The sequence below is a fragment of the Typha angustifolia genome, chromosome 8 (genome assembly GCF_048772165.1).
Source record: "Typha angustifolia cultivar Huaian chromosome 8, ASM4877216v1, whole genome shotgun sequence".
Taxonomy (NCBI): Eukaryota; Viridiplantae; Streptophyta; class Magnoliopsida; order Poales; family Typhaceae; genus Typha; species Typha angustifolia.
The window spans coordinates 3,424,285-3,445,886 of record NC_133246.1 but is presented as its reverse complement, the minus strand read 5'-3'; the positions used below and the strand labels follow the sequence as shown (position 1 = coordinate 3,445,886).

The 21,602-nt window shown below is 37.2% G+C and overlaps 4 protein-coding genes across 6 annotated transcripts; 2 read left to right on the top strand and 2 right to left on the bottom strand.

The window, feature by feature from the left end:
- Positions 1-733: 733 nt before the first annotated feature.
- On the bottom strand, positions 734-4,991 carry LOC140764180 (uncharacterized). Its single transcript, XM_073102601.1, has 4 exons — positions 4,548-4,991; positions 2,033-2,185; positions 1,806-1,914; positions 734-1,217 (listed from the first exon to the last, which is right to left on the bottom strand). The coding sequence occupies exons 1-4, from the start codon at positions 4,872-4,874 to the stop codon at positions 1,015-1,017; spliced, it is 792 nt and encodes a 263-aa protein (XP_072958702.1). The 5' UTR covers positions 4,875-4,991; the 3' UTR covers positions 734-1,014.
- Positions 4,992-8,269: 3,278 nt separating this feature from the next.
- Positions 8,270-13,782, top strand: LOC140764837 (chaperone protein dnaJ A6-like). 3 transcript variants are annotated; one of them, XM_073103635.1, is made up of 9 exons: positions 8,344-8,426; positions 8,960-9,025; positions 10,218-10,393; positions 10,563-10,731; positions 10,835-10,973; positions 12,245-12,378; positions 12,473-12,615; positions 12,889-13,087; positions 13,210-13,782. In XM_073103635.1, the coding sequence occupies exons 3-9, from the start codon at positions 10,244-10,246 to the stop codon at positions 13,527-13,529; spliced, it is 1,254 nt and encodes a 417-aa protein (XP_072959736.1). In that variant the 5' UTR covers positions 8,344-8,426; positions 8,960-9,025; positions 10,218-10,243; the 3' UTR covers positions 13,530-13,782. The 3 variants fall into 3 exon arrangements, with proteins under 3 accessions (XP_072959734.1, XP_072959736.1, XP_072959735.1); XM_073103634.1 differs by having other exon boundaries at positions 8,352-8,426; positions 8,960-9,037; XM_073103633.1 differs by lacking the exon at positions 8,960-9,025 and having other exon boundaries at positions 8,270-8,426.
- A 1,288-nt stretch (positions 13,783-15,070) lies between these two features.
- Positions 15,071-16,007, top strand: LOC140765447 (ethylene-responsive transcription factor ERF039-like). The gene has a single exon (XM_073104544.1). The coding sequence runs from the start codon at positions 15,175-15,177 to the stop codon at positions 15,805-15,807; it is 633 nt and encodes a 210-aa protein (XP_072960645.1). The 5' UTR covers positions 15,071-15,174; the 3' UTR covers positions 15,808-16,007.
- A 2,573-nt stretch (positions 16,008-18,580) lies between these two features.
- Positions 18,581-21,387, bottom strand: LOC140766149 (large ribosomal subunit protein eL15z-like). Its single transcript, XM_073105602.1, has 4 exons — positions 21,259-21,387; positions 20,942-21,108; positions 19,261-19,458; positions 18,581-19,005 (listed from the first exon to the last, which is right to left on the bottom strand). The coding sequence occupies exons 1-4, from the start codon at positions 21,260-21,262 to the stop codon at positions 18,760-18,762; spliced, it is 615 nt and encodes a 204-aa protein (XP_072961703.1). The 5' UTR covers positions 21,263-21,387; the 3' UTR covers positions 18,581-18,759.
- Between the last annotated feature and the right edge of the window lie 215 nt (positions 21,388-21,602).

Genomic DNA, 21,602 nt, shown 5'->3' with positions numbered 1-21,602 from the left:
TAGGTTTAGAGTTGAACCCATAACCCGTTTGGTTGATACGGTGCAAATGATTTTAGACTACTCTAAATATTATTACATATGCTCCACTTAAATTATTTAACGAACTACTATAATTATCATTTACAGGAATGCCATGTCAGCGAGATAAATCATTATTTTTGAATGGGTTTCTAAAATAATTTATATAGTAATATGCTTAAACAAATCTACATGGTTCTTACGTGGTAAAAACTATAATAGTTTGATAAATAATTTATAGGCTATAGTACAGTGGTAATAAATTTTAGGAGTATCAGCATGTCGGTCAAAACCTCCTCTTAAAGTTCCATCCTTGAGTGTTATGATTTATTTCTTCCTCTAAAGTTCCATCCTTGATATTATGATTTATTTCTTGAGAAGATTAACCATTTTGTCTAGCTTACTTATCAGGCAGCAGTGAGTGATACAAATTAGTTTTTGTTAAATATAAACCTGTTTAATGGCTTCAGATTAGTGTTGGTTAACAACTAGGGTTAAATTTTGGCACCAGTACCACCAATAGAAACTCTACAAGGGTGATATCATATGAATTATGTTGTCAAATAGCAAAGAGAGAAAAAAATATATATACATGCAAACTAAAATATAAGTTTAACTATAAAATTGCTCTTGTGAACTTTGATGTATTACTTTACTCCCTCAATTAAGCGCAAAATATATAAACAAATAAGCACATTTACAAGCAAATCTAGGATACGAAATTGAACCTGTAAATCCAATCATCTTCCTTTTATACACCAACAAAGGAATAAAGGGGGCGAAAAGGAAGAATCTTCTTACAGAAGAATATGTTTATACTGACATCTGAAATCCAGCAACCATTAAAGGAAAAATGAAAGCATTTCTGACTAAAATAAATAGCCAGAGAGTTCAAGAACCACCACATGAGAATAAGACTTCATTGGGGTTTACAGACCAAGCATTACAAATAAGAGAGGAAGCTTGTGCGGAAGAATGTCACCCACCCTCGCAGCATCAGATTCCTTCGCTCTCAGGAGTAATAATATAGTGTACACCCGTTTGACCGTTCTTGGTTAGAACTATGAAGTTTTCAGCAGTAAATGGCTGTGTAGGAATAAGTGATATCTGTCTTTGAAGATGAGAATATGCACAGTATTCTACTTCATAAATTTCAACATCATTCTGAAACGAAGAGGCTGAGACCCCAACACCTTCACCTGCAAATGAGAAGATGGTTGTATAGTGGCTGTCCAAAAAGGAAGAAGAAAAAGAAAGGAGTAAAAAGAAGTATGAATCTAACAAATATGGACATAACAAGCACTTCTAAGAAAAGGGGGAAACTTAATTGAGGATAAGGTAATTAGTCACGGCACCTGTCAGCCACCTAAAAAGCTAAAACAACAGCAACAGGGAGTTAATCACTCAGCAAAGAACAAATTGTTTCTTTTGATATTAATGGAGAACTCTGGTGAACATATGTTGTTTCACTACCACTTTTCTGTAATTTCCTGCCAGATTACAGACTGAAGTTTTCCAAGAGATAACAACCACTTTCATGAGTTAGTGGCAGTATTTAAGCAGGGGCTTGTATCCAGACTCATCAGATTAAACCTGACTGAGTTAACTTGCTTGGTGGGTCCAAACAATCTACCAAAGATAGACTTTGACCGACCAGCAGAAACAAACCAGATATGTCAGACGGAAAGTGAACCAAGGGAACTAAAAATAAGTGAAATTTGTTTATCATCAACAAACTGTAAATCGATTCTCTACTGAAGAAACCTAACATCTAATTTTGGACTTACCATGTGTAACCAGAAGCAAGTTCTCATGAGGATATTTGTCAGCAAGTGCCTGAATAATACCTTCGTATCTAATTCTTGCATCCATGACAGATTCACCCCATTGTGGCATCTGCAACAGTCCAAAGTGTAAGTTCTCACTCTTTCTGCTAGTAAAATACAAATTTCAGAACAATCTCTCAAATGGCATATACACATGCAAAATATCATAGTGAACAGTAAGTTTAAACCTCTTGGTAGACATGCTCTACAGAATGATCTATAGTTCCAGCTGGTAAAACAGCTTCAAGTTCCAATAAATCAGGGAACCACTTCCCATCTTTAGGAATCACGCCTATTGCTTGAGTGTTCAACATCTCACTTAATCCATACTCGATTGAGACCTGTAGAGTGGAAAAACAAGATTTCAAGGATATGATGAGAAGTGTGATATAGTATACAACTGATAAGTGATAAATACATATACAGAGTCTCGAGCTCCACAACATTTACTGGCTTTAGTAAAAACTCAAATAAGACATTGTGTTTACGTCTGTTAGTCAGCTGTATCAGCTCAATGTTATTCGTAGTAATACTAAATCAGCTAATCTGTTCATACCATATAAACACAATTTATTTTTAAGCAACAAAAGAATGTGCATGGTCATGATCACTACTCATATATAAGCAAGGCAAGTATAGGATGGGTGGTAATTGTTTCAATCATAAATTTCAGTTTCGGCCTATCCCGATTTGGACTGGTTGGTTTCGGCACTGCAGCAACTGCTGCACACACACACAGAGAGAGAGAGAGAGAGAGAGAGAGAGAGAGAGAGAGAGAGAGAGAGAGAGAGAGAGAGAGAGAGAAGAGAGGCTTTTAGGTTTTATATATGAGTAATTATTATTTTCTTTTTTTTTATATAATTTTTTCTAAATTTAAAAAAATTAATATTTTTAAATAATATTTAAAATTTTATTTACTTACATAGTCTGATCCGATACATATTATTTTTTTGGACGGCTGATACCGATTTTCGAAACCTTGGTTGCAATAAGACAAAATACCACAACATTAAATTCATATAGAACCAACGCATCTCTTCATAGAAAGAAGGTAGGATAATTGCTTAATCCATAATATCTACCCATTTAATGCTAGTTAGCATTTCCTCTAGGAAAGAAGATGGTAAGGCTATCATTACCAAGATAAGAAGGGGACAGAACAGAAAACTATGGCACCTCGCATTCTGTCTTAACTGGACAGGTAACAAAAACCAAATCAGCGTCGTATCATGCTTCACTTGTTGGCCCATCTTTATTGTATCATTACAACAACAATAACCAAACCTTTGGTCCCATCACTTTGGCATATATTTGGAATACTTCCTACTTTCTTGACAGAAGTTATATATTTTCTGTCAAGCTGCATAGCATCACTCTCTTCCTTTATCCAGTATTGGTATCAGCTGTTGAAAGATACAATGTCAAATGTGCACAAGCAGAATTATCATTATCGTATAATTGGCTCATCAAAATTCTTGTCTGCAGCAAAATTCAAAAAGTTATCATCACAGTAATTACTGGATAGCCAAACAAGATATGATTAGTCCATTGGTTGACAAATCCTCAAACTTTTGAAAGCAGCAAAATTATCCCAAGTCCCAAGGATGTGGAAGGTGCTTCCACAACAAACATGACCGGACAACAGTCAAGCCTGAAGCCTCAAGTCCCAACTATTTGGGTTCCTATAATGTGTTCCCTATAGAAAAAAAATATATGAAGCAAGGGAGAAATTGTTGTTGTTAAATTCAGCCTTTATTTGTTCACAAATTGGAGGGAAGAATGAGAGTGCAAGCAGGTTTTGCAATGGAATATTGTTTTTCATAAATTAGGGATGGACATTATGTCAGAAAGAATAGCCATATATGCATAAAAGGTGAATAAGCAGTATCACAGCATGCTTGCAGAAATTTAAGGAAAGACCGTTATATTAGAAGTAGATAATTAACTATGCATAAGACAAAAGCCTTTGATAAATTATGGAAGTAGCTTATTGTTCTAGCAAAGAATAGTAAATCCAAATGATACTAATAATATCGGAAATTTTATCTCCTATCATAATAGAAAAGTATAGGAATAGATTCTCTTCGTTTGCTAGACTTACCTAAACTGAGGCAAACAAAGAGTTTGGATTGGATAAGTCGATAAGAAATATTAACAACTTTTGTTATATTTAATCATTTTAGCTTAAGTAAGAAAGCAATCAAACGAAAGAACATTTCACAAAAGCTACCAAACCACTTGAGGTAAAAGAGAGTGAAATTTTCTTGATCATTGATGTACTTTTCTTCTAGTAATACGGTCGGCATCCATATCACAAGAGACTTCATTTAGTTGAGGAAATATTTCATTCTCTATGACGATTAGCATAGAATGAGGCAGAAGGTACCCAAACAGCATCTTTACAAAGCCAAACCAGAATCACATTCTACCTATACCAATGTCCGCCATGTCTTCTTTATCACTGTCTTGTCACTATTATTTGCATACTTTGCTTCCACATCGAATCACTTCACTCGGCGTGAGAACGACGTTAATCTGATTGGTCAAGGGATTTATTCTAATTACCCCAACTCATCTCAGATCAACAATGTTTTAAATACGTATCTTAGCATCCATTTGCGTATAAAAAGTTGAATCGATCCGCAAATCTATCTATAATAAGAAATGCAACCCATTGAAACACAAAAAGGGAGGAATGGAGACCTTGACACGGGAGGGATCGATGGCGGCGCCGTGGCTGGTCTCGAGTGCGAGGAGGGCGGCGGGGTCGTCGATGACAGAGCAGAGTGCTGTGACGACCTCTGCGGCGGTCTGGAGGCACCGGACGAAGGGGGAGACGATGACGCGGTGGATGGAGAAGCCGACGCCACGGAGGCGCTTCCCGGTCGTCCAGGCGCGGATCTTGCCGGCCTCCGTCAACGGCGGATCCCACGGCCGCGGCGCGTGGAGCGGCCACAGAGGCTCCGCGTGGTCGATACGGTCGCCGTGCCTCATCACCAACACGTTCTGCGCTCGCTGCTTCTCTTCCATCTCTCTCTCTCTCTCTCTCTCTCTCTCTCTCTCTCTCTCTCTCTCTCCTCTCTCTGCCTTCGCTTCCCTTCTTCTAATACTCGGAAGTCGCAGAAAGACTAATGCGCGTATTTGATTGCTGGGCACGGTTACGGCAATACGGATTTGTACACAATGAAAAAAAAAAAACTAGGGGTGTTGACTAATATTAATAGAATAAATACAGACGTTTATTAAAAATAACATTTAAAAATAAATAATATTACTCTATCATGTTAAAAAAACAGAGTTAATGAACACTTTTTATATCTTTATCTCATCTTAAATTTGTAATACGAAAATGGGTTAATTACACTTGAATCTCATGAGCATAAGGCCCCTTTAACTCGGAACAAAAGAATATAAAAAATAATAATAATTCTAGTTATATGTAAGATAATTATTAGAGCATCTAAAATTAATCACACAATGATTATATTTACTGCTAAAAAAATAAACATACACGTGATGAAATCAAGTTATCATGATTCTCTTATGCTGGGGATTTGATTCGGTGGGCCTGAGATCGATTTCTGCGTGCTTTAATTTGTTGTAGACTGTGACTAAGTTGCGTCTTCCGTGTCACACTCGTGGCAGAACTACTTGTCTCTTTATTGCAAGGGAAAATATATATATATATATTGCCAGCTCTAGCTGATGAATGCATTCCACGCTCGACAATTTTTATTATATGTTTATTATATTATAGGTCCAACTTAAAGATACTTGTTATAGACAAAGTTGTAAATAATATATTTTTTTAAAATATTAATTAAATTTTATATGACAAGTGATACAATAAAATTATACATCTGTTCAATATATTTATTATATCTTTATTATCTAAAATTCAATTGGTATTTAAATACTTAAAAAGCTTATTAGATTATTTGTGATTTTGTCTCTAATGAAGATTTTCAAATCCGATCTGTAGTTCGATTAAATACGTTGGAAATAGTAATTGTTAGAAATAAGTTTATCGATGCATCTAAAATAATATTGATCAAATTTTTAGAGATGAAAAATAATAAATATATATATCTATTCAACGTATTTATCATATTTATATTATCTAAAATTTTATGTTCCATGTGTTTTAAAGTTTATTAAATTCTCTATGATTTTGTCTTCAATAAAATCCTTCAAATTATATATATAGTTTGGTTAAATATAGGTTTAATTACGCTAACACCCTATGTATTATACTTAGTTTTCATACATACCCTATAAACTCTTTTAGGTTATAATATCTACCCTAAAACTTTGGATCTAAGTGAAATGGCAAGTGGCGGTGACAGAATGCATCAAATGACTCTTATACCCCTAATGTATATATATGTATATATATATATATATATCACATTATTAATTTTTAAATAAACAAAAAGTAAATTGCATAATTGCCCTCAACTTAACCTTCTTCCTCTTTCCTTTCTTCTCCCCTACTGTCATTTCCTCGGGATTTGCACCTCCCTCTCTCCTCCTCCACCATCACTACTCCTCCTCTCCTTCTCCTTCGTCTTCTAGTGCGAGCATGGAAGACCTTCCCCTTCTCCTTTGTCCGATCTAAGTCCTCCACAGCGCGTGACTTCACCCGTTTTGCTTCACCATCCTCGTCACCCTTCTTGGCCACCCTTCTCTTTTGTCCAATTCGAGTCCTCTATCGCGCGTGACCACGCTTGCTCTACATTGTCATCCTTGTTCCCCTCCTTAGCAACTCTTATCTTTTGTCCAATCTGAGTCCTCCACTGCACATGATCTTATCTATGTCGCGCCATTGTCCTCAGCTACCCTCGCTCTCACCACCCATGGTTGCTGCTCTCACCCTCACCACCCTCAACCCCTGACTCTCACTTCACATGGCCGCCCTCACTTTCCTTGGCCGCGGCAAGTAGAAGCTCCTCTTCAAGGCCAATGAACGATGCTCCGACACTGCCCCCCAATATCCTAGCCAGCTGCACAACGCCTTAAGCCCCTCGCTAGATGGTGAGGGGAAAGAGGGAGGAGGGGAAGCTATATTTAAATCTAAATTAATCATCCTAATTTAATTAAAGGGTAATAAAAATATATTTAAATCTCTATTAATTTGATTGAAATATATAGCCAGAGCATTTAGGTCATTTCAAGAAAATATGACTACCACTTAAGTCGACTCGTCCAATTTTTCTTATGGCACACTAACATAAATGTGGTATTAAAACTTCCCTAAAATTCAAGAAGGACATTGTAACCTAAACAACAAGTTCACGAGGTTTTAGCATGATTAACCCTTAAAAATATTAAAAAAAGTAAGCATTGCACTTTAATTTAGACTATAAGACAACAAATTAACATAAATAAAATAAAATTATTGGAGGTGAAGCAAACTTTAGTCTAACTGGTAAAAGTATAATACAAAAAAAATTAAAGATTTGGTGTACCAGACCCGATAAAATAGATCTGAAATAGACCGCAGCAATTTATTGAAAACCTTGCAACTTGAGGTCGATTTCCAGCGAGGTCTACATCAGAACGAGGAATTCTTTTTAAAACTTAGTTTAATGACGAGGAAGTTTATAATGTGAACTTGCAAAACCAACCCCTTTTTCTTATATGAATCACAAGCGAAACCTAGTGAAAATCACCCTCTATTTTTTTTGCTGTCTCTATAGATAATGTAAAATAATAGCTAATTAGCTGGTCATAATATATATATATATAGGGCTGGTCAAGAGTGAAGAAATATGGAACAGAGGGTTGAGGGAGATGCCCATGCAATTTAAAGATATTATTTTATTTGGCAACTTTGACAATGGAATGGAATCACTAAAAGCAGTGTATTTTTACTCTGTTTTATAAAAAATAAAATTTAAAAGATAAAAGCTAAGAGGAGGTAATGGTGACAACTATAAACGTCTATATGTAAGTTTATAATTCGCCATATAATATTCACTTAATTAGTTGTAGCATAATGGAAAAATTAATTAAGAGAATTTTAATGGAGCAAGAGAGTTAGATTTTTCTTATCTGAAAGTAATAGTATTATTAATACATTGTAAAATAATTATATTATTTTTTATTGTTTTCAAATCTAATTAATTAATATTATAATTTACGTAGATCATATATAAAGATTAGAAATGCTTAGGTTTAAAGTACAAGTAAGTAAATTAAAAAAAAAATCATGAATTTTTAAATTAATAAATAGGCTTTTGGTATCTGGAATCTAGCACGCTTGAGTTCGGCCTATCTCCACATGATGACGTGGCGGAATCTCGTTGGCCTTTTGGGGCAACCTTAAAGCATCGGCCACGTGTTAGTAAACCAGTGACGTGCCTCACACGCTCACCCCAGTTGTCCGGATAGGCTGATCGAACGGCTGGCATCGCATCGCGTTGTGACGCGGATCTCGAGATGCGAAAGCCTACTTAACGATCGCCAGCAGCAAACGTACCTCCCTCTCCTCGAAATCGCTTCGGAGCTCCTCCTCCGTCGATATTACCCAATCGCCGCCTCCGTCGCTCCCAAATCGATCCGATCCTAAATCGATCTAGGGTTCGTATTCCGATCTCGATCTGCGTCATCTTTCTCTTCCTTTTGTTTTTCTAGCAATTTATGGTTTGTTTTGGAAAGATTTCGCCTTTTTGTTTCTATTTTAGTTTGTTGTTTGGTCGGAGATGAAGTGTTGGGTTTTTATCATGGGAAGTAGGTTTCGGGAAGAAGTACCTGACAGATGCTGCTGATGTTTTTCTGGTTGATAGATCAGATGATTATTGCTAAAGTTTCATGATCCTTTTATTTTTTATAAAATTTTTCAAGTTAGATTATGCACTTGCTATGCATTAGTATGTTAGGAAATATGATTTCTTTTTTATATTTTAAAGCCCAATTTTCTAGGGTTATTTATTAGACTGCGAAGAAATTGGGATCTAGTTAGGGTTTTCTTTTTACCTTTCCTAAAATCCGGCTTTAGGTCATCAAAAAGTAAAACTTTAAAAAGTTAAGATTGGATTCTACTGGTTCATCTCTTCTTCGGAGGATCTTTTCTTACGGCAGTGCGTGATCTCTCCCTCTTCTTCCTATTGTAGGGATATTGGGGAAGTCAGTCTTTTCCTCCATGCCATTGTGGTTAATGGTTACGGTGGAAGTGCCAGGTTTGAGGCTAGGTTGTTCATCTACTAGTTCGTGATGTAAATAATTGAGCATAATTTTCTATTTAGATCAGGTTGTTCATCTACTAGTTCATGATTTTCCCCTTTTTTTTCAGTTTTTTTTGGGATTCTCTAGTAATTACAGATCAACCAGTATCTACCTATTTTGACCACGAAGTTCATCTGATTAGTTGATGATTCTCTCTTTTCCTTGGATTCTTTAGTAGTGACAGATAACATTAATGGTCAATTTCGGTTTGACAGGAGAGTTTGGTTGTGAAATTTTGCTTAAGTTTTTATTGATCTAATTAAAGCAGGTTTTGTAATGACGGTTTCCTGTTTATTAAAGTATTATTTAGATTTTGATGTTGCCTCTTTGCTTTGTAGGCTAAGTTGTGCTTCTTAAGAAATTGTTGATCCTTCATTGTTTGCAGTTAGATTTATACCACATTTTCTTGGGAAGGTAAACAGTGAATTTCCAATACCTTTGGGGAGATTTATTGTTTGATCAGACTTCTCTTTTCTCTTTTCAACTCTTCATGTAACAACTCTTGTCCCTTTAGCTGTCCATATACCAAAGATCATTGTTGAGGTTGACCAGATTGATGACTAAATATCTTTTTGATGGTCATTAGATTACCAACCTAACTAACTAGATGAAGTAGATTTGTAATGAAAAGGGACTTTAGTTAAACTTGATTATAGACTTATAGTAATCATAAACACCAATTATAAGCCAACTAGTATGAATTTGCTGCAGAATTTATATTGAAATGATACTTAAGTTAAACCTGATTCATTCTGGTAAGTGGTATTCATAAACATCAATTATCAGCCAACTAGTATGAATTTTCCTGCAGAATATATAATGAAAGGGTACTTCAGTTAAAACTTATTCGTTCTGGTAAGTGGTATCTATAAACATCAATTATCAGCCAACTAGTATGAATTTGGAGCAATAGAATTTTATGTTTAATAAGTTGGCTTGATAGTATGTGTACATGGCCTGATGATTTGGTTGCTATGTTATTAGGCGCTGTGGATTCAGATGTAAGATATGTCAGGAGATAGATTTTGATTGTCATTCTTTTAGTAGCGCACCAGTTTCAAGCCTCTCTTTCCTTTGGGCCATCCTTTTTCACGCACACCATCAGTGACCATATTCTTCTCTTTCTTTTTTCCTCATTTGATACAGGGGAAGGTCTTTAAAGGTTTGTAATCATGTTTGGACGTGCTCAGAGAAAAAGTGACAACACCAAATATTATGAGATCCTTGGTGTTTCAAAGAGTGCAAGCCAAGACGAACTTAAGAAGGCTTATAGGAAAGCTGCAATAAAGAACCATCCTGATAAGGGTGGCGACCCAGAGAAGGTGAGCCAGTCCATCTGTTTTTCAAAATTTTGTTTGTCACCTTTTGTCTTTTTTGGTAATGAATAGTGCTCCATTAGGGATAAACTAATAGGAGATCCTTTCTCAGGATGATTAGTGTCGTTTATTTGATGTGTGGTGTATTTGGGATGTTGTTTATGTCATTGGACAGTTTAAAGAGCTGGCTCAAGCCTATGACGTTCTTAGTGATCCTGAAAAGAGAGATATTTATGACCAATATGGAGAAGATGCCCTCAAAGAGGGAATGGGAGGTGGCGGTTCTTCTCACAGTCCATTTGATATATTTGAGCAATTCTTTGGTGGCGGCGGTGCTTTTGGTGGTGAGAGGGATAATTCCCACAACATATTTTTTTCCTCACTTGTTTAATTAATATTTTGCAATTGTTTAATTAAGCTTTTTCTTTTTCCTTTTTTGATTAAAAGGCGGTAGCTCAAGAGGAAGAAGGCAAAAACAAGGTGAAGATGTCGTTCATACCTTAAAGGTGTCCCTGGAAGACTTGTATAATGGGACATCCAAAAAGCTTTCTTTGTCAAGAAATGTGCTTTGCTCAAAGTGTAAAGGGTATGTGTTTGGATCTTTTTTATTTGGAATGACCTTTGCCTTTTTGTTTAGAAACATACTTATTGTTTGTGTGTTGTCATTGTAGAATAGGTGGTTTTTCTTTGTAGTGATTCTATTAGCTGACTTGTTGCAATCATCATCATCATGCACTCATGCTTTTTCCAATTCTTGATGCTTCCACTTAACTATTTTTTAAATCTTTGAAAGTCATTTTTAATGAAAGGAAGTCTTTTTTTTAGTATATAAATGCGGAAGAAGTGAATTTTTTAAACTGTGAATTGTGAAGAGCAAATTTATAACACAATTTGTTAAATTATTCTAGGTCGTTATATTCCTCGTTTAAGATAGAGGTATTCTTTCCATGGATTCTTTTTGACACTAGCTTCCATATCATTAAGTTTTGAAAAACACACTGACATTTGTGTTGTTTACTGCCTGGGTTTCCCGATTCAATTTGTATTCTGTGTATCTAGTGACGGCTGTGCTCATGTATCCCTTAAGCAAGGTTCTTAGCATCAGCTTAAGTTCTGCCATGTGGCTTATGAGATTTGTTTCAGCTTTACCAATTCGATATTTTGGATTACGGTTATCATCTGGAAAAAAAAAGAATCATGAGATTACGGTTGTGTTTTAAATTGGAATTGTTGGGCGTAAATTATTCCCCACTTATTTTTTTGAATAGGGCAATAAAAATAGTTCCACCTCCTTGGTGTACTTATTTATCTCAAGAAAAACTATAAAAAGGATAAAAGCACCTTTTTGCCTTTTCAAATTGTCAATTTTGCCCAAAACCTATTCCCCTCCAGAAGATGTATGCTAAATTTTAAATGCTAGACGTGGTATTGTGGCATCTAAAAAGTAATTAGATTTTTGTTTGTGTTTATGTATATATTTAGCCAAAAACATTACCCGAAACCTTCAAAACAGACCTTTCAACTGAAAGTCTCTAAATGCCTGAACTGTACTAGAGAGTAGAGAAACTTGTGAAGTTGGAGAAATTGCTGGAGCTCTAGCAATCAGGGCCATTATTGTAAGATGTTTTTAGGTTCAGGAAAACTTACGAGGGTTAGTCTTGAATCACATGCGAATATTGGTCTTATTATGCACCAAGAGTGGATTAGTGTGCAGGTGGGCATGGATGGCTGATTGTTAGGTCCTGCAAAATAGTTGTATTTCTTAGGCTTATTTAAGATTTTTTGCTTGTCGACTAAATAACATTCCCCCATTTTGATTTTATCCTGATTATAAATTTTTGTTTACTATCCATTCAGAAAGGGATCAAAAAGTGGTGCATCAGGAAGATGTTATGGTTGTCAAGGTTCAGGAGTGCGGACGGTAACTAGACAGATAGGACTAGGCATGATCCAGCAGATGCAACATGTTTGTCCTGAGTGCAGAGGAGCAGGTTTGGCAGTTCTTTCATAATTCATATAGTCCTTGCATATTCTTTGTGGACACCATTTGCTTCATTTGGATTTCCTAATTCTATTGCCATGCAGGTGAGGTCATCAGTGATAAGGACAAGTGCCCACAGTGCAAGGGGAACAAAGTTGTCCAGGAGAAGAAGGTGTTGGAGGTGCATGTCGAGAAAGGAATGCAACATGGTCAGAAGATTGTATTCCAAGGAGAAGCTGATGAAGCTGTAAGTGAGAGCTATTGTTTTGGCTGACCTTGCCTCTTTCTTTCTATGTTAACTTAGCTTAAGCTGTGTTCTGCTGTTTTCCTGAGTATGCTCCTGCAATCTACTCTTTGTTTTCTAGTTCTTTGGGCAATTATTACTATTTTAAATGTTGTTGCCCTTTTTGGATATTAGATTTTAATTTTTGACATGCAGAGTGATGCTAGAATTTTCTCTTCTTTCCTTTTTATTTGGTTGAGTCATTAACATTGCCACATAACATCCTTATTTCTGCAGCCTGACACGGTGGCCGGGGATATAGTATTTGTGTTGCAACTGAAAGAGCATCCTAAATTCAAGAGGAAATTTGATGATCTTTATGTGGAGCATACTCTCAGTCTGACTGAGGCACTGTGTGGTTTCCAGTTTGCTTTGACCCATCTTGATGGCCGACAGTTACTAATCAAGTCTAATCCCGGGGAAGTCATTAAGCCTGGTATATTTCTTCTTGAATCTCTAGCCTTAGCATAAATTTCCTCATCCTGTTTTACCTGTATTGTTATAAATAAATGCAACCCTTTTCTTGCCAGAGAAATTAATTTGACTTTCTCTAAACAGATCAACACAAGGCAATCAATGATGAGGGTATGCCTCAGCACGGCAGGCCCTTCATGAAGGGCCGTCTCTACATCCAATTCAATGTTGAATTTCCAGACTCAGGAACACTTTCTCCTGATAAATCTCGAGCCTTGGAGAAGATTCTGCCGCCTAGACCCAGCGCCCACTTGCCAGACATGGAACTCGATGAGTGTGAGGAGACCACTATGTACGACGTCAATATCGAAGAGGAGATGAGGCGTAAGCAGCAACAACAGCAGCAGGAAGCCTACGACGAAGATGAGGATGCCGGCCCAAGGGTACAATGTGCTCAACAATAAGCTCACCGTTGCGCCTTAGATAATTAGACCTTGCTGCTGCAGAGACTGCAACAGTCACCACAACATTCTATTACCTCTTCTGCTGGACTGTACTAGTTTAGTTTTGGGTTCTTTTGCTTGATTTGTGTCCCACGTATTTGCTTCATGTTAGTCATATTATCTTCCATTTTTTTGAGCTTAGTGTGTGACAATAGTATACTCTGTTATTGCATGAATTATGTAGGCTTCTCAGTCGAAGCATCCTTATGATAAATGTTTGTTTACCTCCTAGTACAAAGTAAACCTCAAAACACAGAAATTGAAGATAAATATCTTGGGATTTAATCTCCATATCTGATGCCAAAGAGATTAGCCCTTTGCTAAACCCATTTAAAAAAAATTATGGCTTAATTATCTTCTAATGCATTAATCTATTTGGTTTTGGTGGCGTGAGAGCCCATTTGAAGTATGGGAGGAGTAGAGGTTATTTAATTTGAGGAAGCTGAAGCTTCCTAGTTCTTACTGACTTGCACAACACTGATAACTTATGCAATCACTAAACTTTCTCTTAAGAAACTATTTATCCATAAGCTAGACAAGCCTAGAAAAATGGAGGGGTAGCAAAAGTCTTACACTATCTCTCTTTTTTTTTTCTTCTCCTTTCTTCTCTCATCTATAAAAGAAAGGAGTCTTGCATTACATGATTCCCTTGCCTAGTCATTAGGCTCAATAATGCCTTGCCTTGGATCAATTAGTCAATTAGATGAATAATAATTTTATCAGTGATAGCATTACCTTGCAGTGAGAATTATGACTGTAGCTATAGCTAAGTCATTGCTCTTAAAAAATTAATCACTAAACAACTAGAACATAGAAGTTAACGCACTAGCAAATTACCCTCTTTGGACATATGCTTGCTTAGAGCTCATAGTTTTTCCTATGTGCATTAACCTCCTTAATTACCATAGGTTGTTAGACTAACCAAGAAGCCAGTGATAATTAAATTATTGTAGGTTGTTAGATCAGAGGTGGTTGTGCTGTGAACAGACGAACATTATATGCCATATGGTACACGCCATTTGACATGTTTCTTCTTCTTTTTTCTCTCGAAATTTTATTTTAAAATGATGTTATATTTAAAAAGTGGAAACTTTGGGATAAATAATACATGCTGGAATAGTGTTTTTGCTCATATGGTTAAAGAAATTAATATTTATACGAGTGTGTATTCTTTAGTTTAAATCTCAGCCCTTTAGATTTAAATGGATTAATATATAACTCTCTAATTATGATCTATGTGTATGACTTTCAATTCAAAAAAGTAGCAGAAAAAAAGAGGAAAAATTGAAAAAAAAAAAATTGGGTCGGCTGCCACCTCAACTGTGCGAAATCAGAAGATTTTGTTGGCAAAAATAGAAAGTCATAATTAGATTATCACCGAATCTCTGTCGGTCTTTTTCTTTTTTTTATTAATTAATAATTTTGCATGGCCCCATCGGCCCATCGTCTTATTAAAATCCTCATTGGCTTTGCTCTTTTCTCTATGTTGCTGCTGTCCCTCGTCCAATTTGGGCATTCAATAAAAAGGCCCTCTCTCATTACCTTATATTCAACCCCCCCAGACCCCAGTACACATGAACTCCTCCAAAACTTCTAAGCCTTCATCATGGAATTAAAAGCAAACTCCTCCTCCTCTTCCTCCTCTTCTTCGTACTTCTCTGCCCCTACTAGTACTAATGCACAAGAGTCTAAGATAACAAAAAAGGACAAGAAGAGCGGCGGCGGCGACGGCGGTGGCGAGAGTACTAGGAAGAGAAGCAACGGGGGGAAGCACCCGGTCTACTGCGGCGTCCGGATGCGGAACTGGGGAAAGTGGGTGTCGGAGATCCGTGAGCCGAGGAAGAAGTCGAGGATATGGCTCGGGACGTTCCCGACAGCCGAGATGGCGGCGCGGGCTCACGACGTGGCCGCGCTCGCCGTCAAGGGCCGGTCGGCGCACCTCAACTTCCCCGAGCTGGCCGCCGAGCTCCCTCGCCCCGCCACCGCCTCTCCCAAGGACATCCAAGCGGCGGCAGCTCTCGCCGCCGCCGAGCTGCCGAGCTCGCCGCACTCCCCGGCGTCGGCAAAACCGTGCAACGGCAGCGGCGGTGGCGAAGATGATGCATTCTTTGATCTCCCTGATCTCATCCTTGACTTGAGAGGTGGATGTTGCTACTCTTCTTCTTTATGGGGGGTTTCTTTAAAGGATGGTGATGTTCTTGAAGAGCCTTTCTTATGGGAGTATTGTTATAGCTCATAGTAGTAGCAGCAGTAGAAACTCCAATCCTACTTTGAGTCTTCCAATTGATCAAAGATTAAAAGATAAAGGAGTTCTAAGCCACTCCAGTAGAGAAGGACTCTTCAATTAATACAATGTAATTAAGCAAATATTAAGTATGCCTACTATGGCTTCTATTTCTGTGTAAGATTATGATGATGAACTGATGGTTTGGTTACATATGTGCATGCTTTTACTATAAATTCTATAATCATCATATGGTGGCAAAGGATCCCACTTTCTATTGGGAAATATGATAAGAATAATTGTGTTATTTAATTGCAAAGCTAATCTTCCAGCAGTCAAGAAGATCCCTCAAATATGAATGCCCACATCACTTTCATCTCCTTGATTAAGCCAATATAAGATCTTTATTTTTTCTCTGTAGAGGGATGGATACCACCAACCTACACAATTATTATGATGCCTTAAGGTGGGGTAATTAAGCCTTTCTTTTTTTCCCCTTTCCATTATAAAAATAGGGGAGATCTCCTAAAGGCTAGTGCAGTATGATTTTGGATACACTGACCCTCCCTTAATTGTCTTGGCCAAATCATCGCAGCCACGCGTCGACGAATAGCTGGTCACTTGGGCTTTTCTAAAACTATTAATTTCTTAAAATGACATGAAACAAATTAGTTGTTAATTATGAGTGGCAAGATGCTTGTAGGTTGATGTTTTTCAAGTGTACAGGTAGCAAGATTTTTGTTCTATTTGAGTGAATAACTGATGCATATGCTGATGGAGAAATTTTTGTGTTCAATTGAGAAATAATTGGTACTGGACCACAATTGTGCTCTTATGTCTATTATTGAGTCCTTCCTTAAGGATGAGGAATTAGCTAGAGTTTGGTGCACAAATAAGTGGTACAAGATATGTTTCTTGCTGGTGAAAACTAGTTATGCCTATGTCCCTTTTACAATTAATGCAAGGTGTTACATAATCTTTTATTTATGTACATTGCTCTCAGTAATGCCACTGAAGTTCTCAGTACACTTCTTTTTACTTACCCACAGTTGGTATTATGAGAAAATAGATCTGGAGACAAAAAAAAAGAAGTCATAATCTACTAGCCCTCAGAAAAAGTTAGACATGGAACAACAGAAGCAAGGTATAAAGGGTCTTATTTATCTTTTGAGGAGGAGAAGGGCAATCTTGATCCAACCTTTAACTTTTTCTTTTTTGTTGGAAAGAAGCTCATCATGCACCTCGTTTTTGTTTTTATTTTTATCTTTTAAAAATCATAACATGAGACAATTACATTCTTCTGATGCATGCATCCTTCACTATTTTGTATGGATTGTGTCAGGTCTTAGGAATTTCGACGATCTGGTATATGTCACAACCCAATTGGTTGTTCTAAAGTTAGAAAGCTACTTCAATATATAAATCTCTTGAACATATCTACCAGTCAGTCTGATACGCCAGGTACACAGGTTGGAAGTTCCTTTAAAGACATATGATCAGCAGCTACTTATTTGGGGTCGTCTTTGCACTTAGAAGCAGCAGGGAGAAGACTATTTTACAATAACCAATGCTTAATTTCCAAATGGTTAAAGCAATATATATATATATATATATATATAGCTGATTTTGGGTCAATTTTAAGTCTGCGGTTAATTTTTTTTTTAATGTCCAATTCATTTTAAAATTTAAATACGAAACTAGATAAGTTTTATAATGTCTAGTGGATAATAACTTTCAAAGATAAATCTTTTATTTTTTTAATTTAAAAGTCATAAAGCACTAAATTTTAAGAGGCGAAATTTCTACATAGATTGCCGAATTGAACAATGATTTCCAAATAAGTGTCACTTTCCCTTCTTAAGACTTGAGCAACTTAGCGACTTTTAAATTTTCACATAAAAAGTAACTTAAAAATAAGTCATTGAATTAAAAAGCAACTTATATTTAAAAGTTAAAGTGGGGGTAAATCCTATTGGATGCATAAATAAATAAAAAAAGGTTGTAGGAGGGCTGGTTTGGTCAAGAACTCCAATATAGCTTTCATTATTGTATAGAAAGTGTGGACAACATAGTGAACGGAATGCATTTCCACTTGGCATAAATAGGCTGGACGATGGTACTGCCTGACACAAAGATTTGAGACATGGAAGGACGTAATTATTTATGAACCAAAAGAACAGAGAATAACAAAACTTTAAGCAGATGAGGAGTGACAAAATAGGAAGAGAGATGAAAGGGAATAAGGTGGGGTCAGCGTGCTAAACAGGACGATGAATAGAACACTAGGACAGGCATTACCTACAGCGACTTTGCCTCACCCAGTTGTTTCGTGACACCCTCTTTGGAAACCTGGAGTTGCTTTCCGACACCCTGTTTGGAAGTCCTGAAATCTAGATTTTTCCACTTGACTGCCACATGACTTAGAGATTGATTGAAGTAGATTTGGATCGATTTACGCATAGGGAAAGCCCCCCCCCCCCCCAAAAAAAATAAAAATCTGAGGATTTACACTCAAATCCTGCAAAACGACAATATGGCAAGGGCGAAACGGTACGTCCTGCAAAATAAACAATTAACACACCAAACATGACTCAAGAGTGATAGAAGTCGGTGAATTATGGGATGCTCATCATTCTGAAAAGCCATCTCCGAGCTTTGAATCTGCAACTCTGTACTGATTCAAACATTGGAAGTTGAACAGACACGGGCGGCACCGACACTGCTTGAGAGAAACAGAACATGAAATAGCAAGGCGGAATAATGAAATAGTATAGCACTTGGAAGAGAATTAAACAAGTGGCAATTCCATTACTGAGGTAAATACCAGGACTGTAGAATAAGGCCAAAGCAAAAGAGTTCAAAGAGTTGCTCTGAACAAAGACAACAAAACTTGATATTGAGACGTCTATCAAACTATCAAAGAGCGGGCAAAATGAAAACTCGGAGCAAAGATCATCTAAGGAAATTTTAACGGTATCTGCGGAGGGACAATGTCTGGTTCCTCTTCCAGGTTGCTCTGCGAGACGGCCTCGATTTGTGATGACGATGGCCCTTGCCACGCAGGCCACGATACTTCTTACCGGCTGATGTAAGTCCACGAAGCTCACGATGTTTGTGAACACCCTTGCAGATCCAGTTGATCCTAGGGTCATTGCGAATTGCATTATGAGCAGCATCAACAAGGATAACCTCATAGTATTTGTAAGTTGAATCCTGCAGTGAAAGGACAAAAAAGGTTTCAGAGCTCAGCAATTATACAATTGAAAAAGGGAGACAAGGAGACTACACAACTATAATTTCATAAAGGAAGCTATATCTACAGTCAGGTTGGTCGAGCTTTACACTAATGTATTGTAAAGCATACTAAGATAAAGTCCACATGAAAGAAGGGTTAGTCATGCTCAACATTGCAAGTATCATCATGCAGGAAATATCTCATAAAATCAAATGTCATGCAGGTCTTCTAACCTCATTGAGCCAGTATGAGTTGAGCACCTTCAGACCACCCAACTTCCTACCAGCTCTTTCCTCAGCAACTGACCTCTTGTTCCTTTGAAATTTCAACTGAGTGATACCCTGGTTCTTGGGCTTGCCATAAACAATACCTTTGGGAACTGGTCTCTTCCTGCCTCCACGCCTAACACGGACACGATAAATCACATAACCCTGCACATTAATGCATAAAATGGAATTAATATGCAGTAACAGATCATAACAAAATGAAAATGATGGTTCAATGCACAGTCTTTACCATTAAAAGTTTGCTTTTGTTGTGTGGAGTATTTACAGGCATTCATATCACAATACAAGAACATTCATATGCAAAAAGACAGAGTCACTGTACAGTCCAAAGTTATCATTTAGAGGATAAATGACAGTCCTCTGAGATACAGCCAACAAAGTACTGGCTAGATAGAAACTTCTGATGGACTGGACAGTTTTATTATCTTCATCTGAATAAGTATGTCATACACCACCTTTCAAAAACTAAAGGTAGTACAAATTAACATATGAAAGAGAATATGACCTCATAAGTAACTATAAAATGGATTAAGGGGAATTAGTGAGGAAGGACATTGCAAATAATTTTTTTTAACATGACTGTTAAAATAAAAAAAGCCTCTAATGTGTTACGATGGAAGAGCAAGGTTAGTAGAAAAGATAGACCCAAGAGATAACTGTATCAGATAAAATCATAGAAATTGAGATTCTTTCAACATGTTCAAATAATTGAAAAGACAATATACAAGACGAATGCAACTGACAAATGATGTGAGAATTAGTTGAGATTCTTTAGACAGTCTAAAAGAGAATAAATGTCCAAGAGATTGCCACAGTATGAATGAGCAATTTTATTGATCTAGAAGGTGTATTGAGAGATGACCCAACATGATATGCAATGAAATGGTAAAGGAGAAGATGAAGTAACAAAGAACTTAAAAAATTAGGTAGCAGCGACTGGAGGAACGGAATCTTTATAGGCCATGAATAGTTGACTTTAGCAGCTCGTTATTGATGTAGTCTTGCAAGGATAAGGTCTAAGAACAGTCTCCCTACAATGCACCAACTACACTTGCTACTTTGCATGATGCTTTACATGGAATCATAAGTTAATCATAGCTCAAATGTAGCTAAGATAAAAAGATACAACAGACATAACTTCCCAATTCAGTACCTCAATTCATATAAGGAGCTATCTTTAACCCTAAACAAAGCAAAAACTCATACAGTAATTCTACAACCTATATCTCTAGCCACCAACAGGAACCATGCTTCAAATATTCACTCTAGTATATATAAGAAGCCCACAACAAAGCAGTAGATGTTTTCAATGAATGCAAAAGTGGACAATATATGCACTACATTTCTCTGAATTGGTTCTTGGATACAAGATGGTGTTGCAGTGGACCAGTATTCGCCACTAAATCACAAATCCAAACAGCATATTCCAGGTACACTACAAACATGCTTTATTCTCAGGGCGCAGAGCAAGTTCTACACCATGCGGATATGCATACCTATCTACAATCAATAAACTGATTACAGTCTGCCTTTTTTTTGAAAAGTACTAGATCTACCAAAAGATACAAAGCCCTAGATGCAAAACCGCAAAAGTAAAATGATCTGCGTAATGTTCAAGATCTTATACCTGCTTGGCCTTGTACCCGAGACGCCGAGCCTTGTCAGGCCTCGTCGGCCTCGTGACGCGGACGATCGACGGGTGCTGGCGATACTCCCAACACCTCACTCGCTGCAAGAACCGCATCACATCCGATTGCTTCTTCCTCCATAGCTCCGACACGTACTTGTACGCACCTAAAGGAATCCATCACGCCAAAGAAAACGATCAATAAGTGCATCAGAGATGCTGCACGAGTACAAAACTAGTAGAAATTTCTGGCGATCAAGCAATATCTAACACAATCAAACGAGAAAAATATATAGCAAAGAGGATCGAGAGCTCACCCATTGCTCAGAAGAAGCTCCTCCTGCGTTCCTAGGGCTGGAGTGGCGGCTTTGGTTGGAGAGTAAACGGGGGGGCTTAAAAGGGCGACCAGGTTTGGATTTAAGAAATAAGGACCGTCAGATTTTGTGGGTGCGATCCAGACCGTTACTTTCCTTCTAGGGTTCTGGAAAAAGGGTTTTGGTTGTAGGTGAGAAATGGATCGGATTATATTAGGTAGAACCCGTATTTATTTGAGTTCTTCTACGGACTTGGGTAGATCTAACTTGAATCCGGACCCGATTATTCTTTCCGATATTTCCGCAGTAACCTCATTATATTGGGTCTTAGGTCTATACTGCATAAT